The sequence below is a fragment of the Octopus bimaculoides genome, chromosome 3 (genome assembly GCF_001194135.2).
Source record: "Octopus bimaculoides isolate UCB-OBI-ISO-001 chromosome 3, ASM119413v2, whole genome shotgun sequence".
Taxonomy (NCBI): domain Eukaryota; kingdom Metazoa; phylum Mollusca; class Cephalopoda; order Octopoda; family Octopodidae; genus Octopus; species Octopus bimaculoides.
In genome coordinates, this window is record NC_068983.1 from 119,931,618 (window position 1) to 119,942,605 (window position 10,988).

The 10,988-nt window shown below is 33.5% G+C and overlaps 1 protein-coding gene across 2 annotated transcripts in view; it reads right to left on the reverse strand.

The window, feature by feature from the left end:
• Positions 1 to 2,040: 2,040 nt before the first annotated feature.
• Positions 2,041 to 10,988, reverse strand: part of LOC106878130 (uncharacterized) — a 48,881-nt gene continuing 39,933 nt past the window's right edge. For both annotated transcript variants that reach the window (XM_052966504.1, XM_014927250.2), the window contains exon 4: positions 2,041 to 6,893. In XM_052966504.1, the coding sequence (XP_052822464.1) occupies positions 6,357 to 6,893 (537 nt within the window). In that variant the 3' untranslated portion in view covers positions 2,041 to 6,356. The remainder of the gene's footprint in view (positions 6,894 to 10,988) is intronic.

The following is a 10,988-nucleotide window of genomic DNA, read 5'->3' on the forward strand; positions in this document are numbered from 1 at the left end:
GATTCGCGACCCACTGATAGGTCGCGAATGGAATCCTAGTGGGTTGCAAAAAGTTATAAAATTACGCATTAGCTTTGATTAACTGCTGTCTATCTAGATAGTTCAAGACTCATGTCTTCAATACCAAACTGGTTGTTTTATCAAGCAGTAGGCTTTTTTCACGAACTTAACAAGTAAGAGGTGGTCATTTTCTCAAGTTATTTATTTGTACGTAATTGTAAAAAAGAAAAGTCTGTTTTTACATATTTATAGAGAACTTTAACAAGGTGCAGTACAACACTGATTGAGCCGATAAGTTACTGCTTCGAGGTTTTGTATTAGAGTTAATACCTGCCCACAGGGTATGGAGACGTTGAAACAGTTATAAAAATTTGTTTCTTTCATTAATGTTTTTACCCAGTAGAGTTAAGTGGGTCACCATAAACTGGTGTCATAAATAGTGGGTCGCGTCTCTAAAAAGTTTGGGAACCACTGCTCTAATGCAAGTCTACTTAGCATTTGCAAGGACTTCATTATCAATTGACGTCTGTTTTTCCATGCTGGCATGGGTTGGACAGTCTGACTGGAGCTGGCTAGCCAGAGAGCTGCCCAGGTTCCATTTGTCTGTTTAGGCATGGTTCTTATGGCTGGATTCTTTCCTAATACCAACCACTTTACAGAGTGTGCTGGGTGCCTTTATATGACACCAACATGAATGCTTTATAGTAATTTTGTTTTAGTCATTATTCAATGAAGAGAAAGCTGTAATTTATTGAAAACACTTTGGCTATACAGAATATACCAAAATTTCCAAAAGAAAACATTAAACCAGTCTCCAGTGCCAGAGCTTTCTAATGTATTGACTGTTGTTATTTAGATGGCATAATTATATACTTCCAGCCAATTGTGATCTGCCAAAATATACCTCATTCAAAGAGGATCCTTCTAAAACATAATAAGTAACAGTTGACTTCAGCATTTGCATAATCACAATTTGCACAATTAAGTAATTTACCAATTTGCTGATTAGTCATCAATCAACAAGGTCAGTTAAATAAAAGAGTGGTCAAGTTTGGAATCCATGTTTCCTTTACATGTTTCTAATACAAGTTGTATTTATTGAGCATATTTGGTCTTATTTAACTTGTTTTATACAAGACAAAAGGTGAAATTTTTACAGAAAACCATATCTAATACTTAAAATAGTATATATAAATGAGGGTAGCATGTTGAGTTAGTTGAAAATAATTGGAATAAACTTACAAAAAGCAATTGGTAGAATGAAGAGTGTTGTATGGAATTGTTATTTTGAGAAAGCCTTATAGCTCTATCTGCTATTACCACCTTTTTAGGTTAAGCCATCCAATTGTGTAAGTAGCAATAAAATGAGTGGTATGCGTTACCTGTTGTGTATAAAATAAATTTTCTATGTACAAGGCTTACTAATTGAATAAAACAAAGATAAAGGGCTGGGTAATAGAATAAGAGTAAATTGTCAAAACTAATAGTATTGGTTTTTTTAGAGTGAAGTTGCATCTACTGAGAGTTAAAATGAGAAGGTAAAAGACGAAAGAGTTTTAATCAGGATTAAACTCTGAATTTAAGATAATGGTGTAATAAGTAAAAGCCAACTTTCCTTTCTGGGGAAAAGTTTGATAAATACACTGAAAACTAGTAGGAAGATAACTTTATATTTTAGTATTCAATACTATGGCATTCAATAGCATGGTATAGTGGATTCTGTAGATAATGAAGAAGCAAACCAGTGAATGGTTGCACTTTCTCTCTCCCTGACACACACAAAATGGACTTTTAGCATACAACTGAGAGTGAAATTTATAGCTGACATCTAGTAAGATATTTTAGTATTTACCTTGTTAAACTATTTAAATTATATTTTTTTTGGTTTAATAAAGAACTACAGGATAAATGTTTCCTGCCAAAATTAACAATGGATGAAAGATAGAAAACATCAAGCAATTTTTGTTTTCTGAGAGGCGATATACCAAAATAAAGTTTGAGTAAAGAGGTAAAAAGTGCTTAACGCAAATAACAGGAAAATAATATTTAATTCAGCCAGTGAATTTTTATTTCGACAATTAAAATCATAATTATGTTTAAAATAAATATATTTTGTTCACTTACTAAAAGCAAGAGTTCAAAGACAAGACATTAAACAATATTTTTTTTTCTTTCCAAAATGAACAATTTGGCAAAGTTTTAAAGAAATGGCTTAAACCCTAAAATTATTTCACAAAGGTGAGCATTGATAAGATTTTCCTTTACAAATTCTTTATGCAACACCATAGTACAGAAAGAAACAAGCCCTGAAACTTCAATGTAATTTTTGCTCTTAATTGGGAAAATAAACTATATTTCTCTTTTTCTTAATTCAAGCAAACTTCAAAAACAAACAAAAAATTAAATCAATAAATATAAATTAATGATAGAATTTCTTTTATATTAAATTTTTGTACAAAAATACAAAAATTAGTAAACAATGAGAAGAGGGATGGAAATCTACAAAGGGAAATTTCCTCCATCAGAAAATATATCTACTAGTTTTAACTTCACACATTGCCTGTGTAAAAATAATTAAAAGAAATATACTATAAGATTCAGACTAATTTTCAAAACCTGAACTTTACTCTCTCAACAGAAAAACAAAATCAATAAAAGTCATTTTACATCGTATTTTCCATTAAAGTTAAAAAAAAAAAATTAAAAAAACGAAAAAAGTTAAAATTACTGCAGGGGAACTAAAATTTCCTCCTTTTTTCTTGTTATATAAGTATTTAATTTATAATGTGCTTCTTCAGAATTGTAGACAATTGGAAGATATACTATTTAGGTAATTCTGTGTGTGTGTGTGTGCAGATATATATGTAAAGAGAGGAAGCAAGACATTCTATTCCAAACCAAATTATATTAACAGAACACTTGAAAAGTAAAAAAAAATATATATATAAATACTAATTACATCATGTGCAACTGTGTGTAAAGCAACAATGCATTTAGAACTTCAATTTTCCAGGTTTTACATTTGATTTTATCCGTTCTAAGATTCATGATCACATTCCATATGGCATTTGTTGACAAGAAATTTCTAAATGTAACCTTTGGTTTAACTGTATACATACATTATATATATATATTGTATGCACACTTTAAAACAAAATTATCTTTCTATATATAAGAAAACTATATATATATAGTAAATTTGCTCACTAAAATACTGTTTATACACAAATAAATGATATATAATATTTCAGTTAAAATTTAAAAATTTTTTTTTATACAAATTCAATTCATGAGGCAGGATAAACTTGCAAGTATGAGGCCTTACCTAAGTGTCAGCCTGAAGCAAGGAATCTACATCATAAATACTGGAAGTTGTATTTATACATCAACCCAGAAATCAAAATCAGAGATACATGGAAAATTAAACTGTTGATTACTTGTAGTTTAATCTGCTCCGGAGTCAGACACCTTGTTATTAGGATATGCCAATGCCTCTAATGCTTAGTTTGGAAGAAAACTGCTCAGACTTATGAAGTGATATGCACATATGCAATATACAGGATGACTTTTATTTAAAACTAAAATATAAAGAAACATTATCTATAGGATGAGGGAGGAACCCAAATAATATATATATATTATATATAAATAATATACAATATATACATTAAGAGGTCAAAATTTTAGGATTATTTTATTAAAATATGAAAATGAATGGAGAAGAAACTACTAGGCTGTGTGACATCCATGGCATAAAATAAGAGCTTGTTTCACCAAGCGGTTGTTTTCAACAGTTCTGAGTCGATGATTTATCAACTTTGCACATTAATTATAACTGCTTGTATTTAGCAGTCTCTCTATTGCTATTATATTAACTATCTATACTATATTATCCAATACTATTTGATATCAAATTCTCCTCAAATTCATCATTTACAATAGATAGCTATTATAAGAAACCTCTACTAAAGTATAGTGTTGATATAATAGCAAAATGGACGGGATACAATAGCAAAAATATGCTGAGGTTTTAATAAGAGAATTTAAGCAGCAGTATACAGAATGGTGTTTTGTTGTTTTTCAAATAAAGTCTTTAAAGACTAGAAATTTGAACCAAAGCAACCAAACAAGGACTGTACTGAATTCTTTTATTCTCAGGTTATTAAAATGCCATGTAGATTAAACATTGATGACTAATTCCAATGATACTGAAATTTTAGCTTTGTACATAGATGAAGAATAAAAATGAGGGGCAATTTATGATTAAACCTATTGGTTCTGTTTCAGGAATATGATCATGTTTTTCTTCGTGTTTTCAGATCAAAAATCATAAATAGCAAGAACAACAAGATTTTACAATATTTTTGTTCAAAATTCAGAAAAACATTATCCCGTCAGAGAAACAAAGGAACAAGAATTACATTGGCTCAACTCAAGTAAAATGATCAAATTTAAATGTTCCAACTAAAAGCCAAAGTCAACATTTCAAAACATTTTTTCTATTACTTTGATTTATTTTTACTTTTATAATTTTTGGTGAATTAACAAATCATTTCATCTTATTATTTTTGACTTTTTTTTTTTTCAATGAACTTTAAACTGAAAGCTTTGAGAAATTTTATTGGGATGAGTTTGAGAAGAAATTTTTATACAACTTAGCAGGGCTAAATATGTTTATAAATTTGTATTTCTAACAATACTTCTTATGTTACTTGATAACAGTTTTATCATTCCAATAGATTTATAAGTAGATATTTCAGAAGTTAAAAACTGAAGATAATTGATTTGTAAGACAAATAGTACATTAGTTATCGTTATAATGAAATTATGGATGCATCAACATGATTTCATTACTATAGATTAAACATCATTCACTTCAGTAATTTCATTAGCCTAGATTAATATAGATTAAATATAATTCACAGACTAATTTAACACTATTTCAATGGGTTCTTTATTTTAACCCGTTCATTAATATATATTCTAGTGTGTGTGTGTGTGATTACATAAATACATGTTTGTGTTTCTCTGACAAAATATCTTAACACTAAGTGTTCAGTAAAAATTTAAAAAAACGAAAAGCTTTACTGTACTATTTTAGTTATCTACTAGATGTATATGTTAACTATTACATATGATTTAAAATCAGTGAAAGATAACAGATTCAATTTTGTGTTTATTGTGTGATAATAACTTGACTTCAACATTTTATCAATGAAAGAAATATTTTACAGCAAAACAAAAAAGTAAATATACAAAACAAAAAAATATTCATTTTCCATCATCTTTTTCAAATTTTTTTCTTTTTAATATTTCACAGCCATTCTCCCTTCTCAAATATTTGAGAAAATCAGAGTATTGTCATAACACAATGTGCACTCTTAAAATCATCCCCTCCAACAAAAAGCATTGTAGTTTTATCATGCCTCTTTATAGAGTATGGTTCTGCCACATCTCAAACTTTAATAACCAGTTATTCAGTTTAAAACTCTTAGTTTTAATAAAACCCAATTAGTTATATTAATTTTTTTTAATCTCTCAAAGACTCAAAAAAATGAAAAAAAAAAGGCAACTTTAATAAGCATTCAGTAAATAAATTAGAAACTAAAACTTTATATTTAACAGAGCAAACGCCAAATGTTAAAATAATTAAATATATAAATAAAAAATATGAAAACATGAAACAAACAAAAAGATTCATCTTTAAAATAAAACCAATTCAAGCCAATCAATTTATAGGATTTTTTTTTTTTCAGTTTCTTACTCTTACAGAAAAAAAAGATTACGTCGGGCTATGAATTGTAAATAAAGGGGGATCTTTCTTCCTTTGGAACATTAAAGTGATACAGTAGAGGTTTTCATTTAAATAAGTGAAAGCTTCTCGTCTGCACTGTCACCTTGAGTTGGAGTGATAGCTGCTATTAATATAAATAAATTAATAATTAATATTTATAGCTGCAATCTCACAGAATGACAGCAGCAAATAGACAGTGAAAAATATAATAAAAGAAATAAAGGAGAAGTTGTTAGCAGAAACCATCATCAATATCGTCCCCAATGTGAGTTAGATGACAGGGCAAAACAATGCTTTCAAACTGCCTCAAGAAGTCAGCATGGCTGAAGGAATACATTCAACACATGTCTTCTTACCCTTGATAAAACAAACATATGAACCAAGTGGGACAGAAGTGAACCACTGGTGATACCCAGTTTACCTGAATAAAAGAGACATCTTTTTTTTTGCCACACCTTCACACAATATTTTACCACATTGCTAAAGATATGTCATTACAGATTTTCCATGTTGCTTTTTACTTTACATTTCCTTTCAACTCTCCATATCTTAACAACAAGCATTACAAATATCTCAGTTTGGAAATATATAATGGTGCAGTCAAATTTTTTCCTGATATTCTCTCTTTATTCAACACACCAAAAACTTGTTGTCGGGCAGTGTAATGTTTTGTGTTAAAGTTAAACAAAAGTCCGAGGATAACATTCAAAGCAGACATGTCATAACGATGACAACCTGAATAACGGAACAAAGGTTTACGCTGATAATTGCAACCAACATTCTGAGCCCCTGTCGGACTAATACACTCTTGTGTCAGTGCACACCGTACCCATGGTAACATCAATTGATGGTGGATGCGATCCAGGTTGAATACAATTAGATGAGATGACTCGACTGCTCGATGGAAATAATAATTTTCTGGCTTTGTTTTAAAATACTGAAACATTTTAGGGTGAGTTAATGACGATGTTGGTTCTTTGATAGTCCAAGCAACAAGACCTATAGTTCGGGCCTGCGTCACACTCTGGTTCATCTTGTTAGTTATGAAATGCTCTGAGCTGTCAGCCCAAATAACTCCACCATAGCGATTCAGTATTTCCTGAAACAGTAAAAGAAAATATTACATTATTCAAGACAAAGCTTTCTAGGATGAAGAAAATATTTTGAATATGGTTTTATTTTAACAAGCTTCATCTGTATAAATTAATCTATGAATTATAAATTAAAAACTAATTTTCAGATTTTGTGTGTCCTGAGCCACTATCATTTTACATGTATTTCTCCATTATGCATGGGTTTATGTTGTTGTTTAACTCTAACAAAGCAGACTTTTGATCAAAAGCATACCAGATACGTGCATATTATCCTGTTCTCAAGTGTAGCACAGCAAGGACGCCATTGTGTAAAGCATTCTTCCTTCTTCAAAAGGGTGTAATTTAACAAGATTTTGTAGCTATTTCTCAGAATCTGAGAAATCATGCAGAGGTTCTCTCATTGGCGCATTAGAGCTGGATGCCTTGCATATCCATAAAATGCAATGGTTAAAGCCAGATCTAAATTTCTGGCCATATAGTCCAGTATTTTAAAATATAAACATCAGTTCATGTATTTTCAAAATACTTGAAAATGCTTATCAAACCATTTCTTTTTGCTATTGTTTAAACAGAAATAGATAGTAAAAACTACATTTGTAACTGTCATTCTTTTACTGGCTTCATTGTCACTGGACTGTCCATGGGTGCAGCCCAATGACATTGCAATCATTAGACTGCAGCCATGTTAAGTCACCACCTTTAAAGCTTCAGTCCATCATATCAATCTCAATACTTATTTCAGTCTACTAGTAATTGTCAAACTACCAAATTACAAGACTTAAAAGGACACCTAACCAGGTTAGTACACAGTGAGGATAAAGCTTGAACCATAACTGCACAGACATGACTGTGCTCTCAATAGCCTAAATCTTCCTCAAATTGTACCATTGCAAACATTAGCAGAGGATAATATTGTCAGTACAAAGACAATGTGCGTTTAGTCTGCGACAATCAAATAAACCAAGTTGTTGCAAGTTAATGCCAGATGTCACTCCAAAATCTCCATCAAATCACAGCCTACCTTAACATAAAAATGATAAGGACAGAATGTATAGTGTAGTGAGAAATATACTATTCTTGGATTAGTTTCAGTCATTGGATTCCACTGGGGCACTGCCTTGAAGGATTTAGTTGATCAAATTGAACCCAGTACTCATTTTAAGTTTGATAATTTTATCAGTCTCATTTTGCTGAATCATCAAGGTGGGACATAAATAAACCAACACAAACACAAAGATGCACAGACAAACAAATATATATGATGGGCTTTGACAGATATTGTCTTCCGAATTCTCTCACAAAGCATTGGTCAGCTGAGATCTATAGTAGAAGACACTTGCTCATGGCATCATGCAGTAGGAGTAAACTTAAAACCATCTGGTTGCAAAGTGGATTTCTAAACCAAAGCCATTTCTAGCAATGACACATGTTTCCTCCTTGACTTTTAATTAGAAGTTTAACACAGGTTGGATTATTGCAAATTGGTGTTTACTGGAAAGATGTCAAAAAGAGATCATCATTGTTTTTAATGTCCACTTTTCCATGCATGCATGGGACACATGGAATTGTTGAAGCAAATTTTCAAGCCTTACCTGTTACCAAGCAAAGTGAAATTTCCCATAGCCAAAAATGTTTTTTTTAGAATGTTGGAAACAAACAGCATCACTTGTATGATGGTGACACTCAGTTACAACCATTACATGAAATCAAGAAGAGATTAAATACACACATATTATATATCTTTTATCTTTTACTTGCTTCAGTCATTAGACTGTGACCATGTTGGGGCACTGCCTTGAAGAATTTTTAGCCAAATGAATTGAGCCCAGTACTTCTTTTTTAAGCCTGTTACTTATTCTATTGATGTCTTTTGCTGAACTGCTAAATTACAGGGACGTAAACACACCAACACCGGTTGTCAAGCAGTAGTGAGGGGGACAAACATGAAGACATATACATAGATATACACTGAACTGCAAAAGAAACACAGTTTTTTCAAATGTCATTTCTATATGGTAAATTCTGAAAATTTATTTCAGGGATGTAAGTGTAAATATTCCAAGACATCCTGGTTTATGGCTGAGATCCAAATTGCAGGTACCCTTTCAACTTTCCCTGAAACAAGACGCCAAAATGCAGCTGCATTGACTGCTGGGTGGCAGTCGCAAACAATTGTCGTGGAAACTGAAATACACATGCATCTCGTGTAGGTTATGAGTATAAAAATCAACTTGAACCGCATTCCTGGCTTTCGTAATTTGGACACATCAGGTATGACCCAATTGTCAGCAGCACAGAGAGAACAAGCTATTGGCCGATTGCAAGCAAGGCAGCATGCCCTGGTTGTTGCGAAAGCTTACAATGTCCATGTCAGCACCATCTATTGCCTGCAACAGCAATACAACACCAACAGCACTGCAGACCGTGCTCGCAGAGGGCACCCCCAGGTGACCACGCCCAAGTAGGACTGCTTCATCCACCTGCAACACCTCCGTGATTGCTTCAGACTGGCCAGCAGGACAGCTTGCAAGACCATTGGCACTGGACAGCAACCCATCAGTGACAACACAGTACTATGTCAACTGGCCGCCAACAACCTGTGTTGCCCTCGACTTGCTCGAGGGCCTGTCCTCACTGCCCACCACACGACTACAGTGGGCTACATAGCATGACGTTGGTAGCATCAACAATGGGGGTTGAATAGTCTTCTCTGAAGAGAGCCGGTACTGTGTTTCCACCTCGGATGGCAGAGTGAGGGGGTGAACACTACAGAGATGCATGGGGTGGCCAATGCATCATGGTTTGGGGTGTTATAGGCCTGAATCAGAGAATTTGGCCCCATGTGTTCCAAAATGTTGATGCAGGCAGAGGGAATGGCATTACAGCACAGCACTTGTTGACCAGATCCTAAGACCTCATATCATGTCCATCTTTGCACGTCAACATAGCCACGTGTTCCAGCAGGACAATGCTCCCTCCCACATAGCCAGGCTCACTATGGACTTCCTGCATTAGCACAACATCAGAACCATACTGTGGCTGGCTCTCAGCCTCGATCTGAATCCAACTGAACATCCGTACTTATTCTATTAATCTCTGAACCATTAAGTTACGGAGATGTAAATAAACCAACATTGACACATGCACACATGTATAAACGACGAGCTTCTGTTAGTTTCCGTATACCAAATCCAATCACATAGACAGAGTGACAAACAGATAAACAGACCCTCATCTTTCAGTATCTTTCAATCGAATCTATTCACAAAGCTTTGGTTGGCCCAAGGTGCTGTACAGTAGGGCTGAACCCAAAACCATATAGTCAGGAAGTAAATTTCTTAACCACACAGCCAAGGGATTTGTGTAATGGATCAGAAATTAAGATATGAGTTCAAGCAAGAAGAGGTAATGTGTCATAGAATGGACTCTGACAGGAAAAGGTAATGAGTTATAGTAGTATAGGTCCTGATTAATAAGTGGAAGCATGTTATTGTGAAGATTCTAGCAGGAAGAGAGAATGTATCAAGAGTGTGATGGTAATGGTTGTTTAACCCCAGATCAGCTCTGACCAATGGTGAAAAGCATTCTAATAGTGTAGATGTAGTGTATTTAGGCCTACATTATTTAATGTGCATCTCTTTTTAAGATAATAGGGAACAATATAAGGATGATCTAGCTTACTATTTCTTATTTCTTATTTCTTTATTGCTCACAAGGAGCTAAACATAGAGGGGACAAACAAGGACAGACTAAGGGACTAAGTCAATTACATCGACCCCAGTGCATAACTGGTACTTAATTTATCGACCCCGAAAGGATGAAAGGCAAAGTTGACCTCGGTGGAATTTGAACTCAGAACGTAACGGCAGACGAAATACTGCTAAGCATTTCGCCCGGCAGGGTAACGTTTCTGCCAGCTCGCCACCTTACTATTTCATCATCATCATCATCGTTTAACGTCCGCTTTCCATGCTAGCATGGGTTGGACGATTTGACTGAGGACTGGTGCAACCGGATGGCTACACCAGGCTCCAATCTAATTTGGCAGAGTTTCTACAGCTGGATGCCCTTCCTAACGCCAACCACTCAGAGAGTGTAGT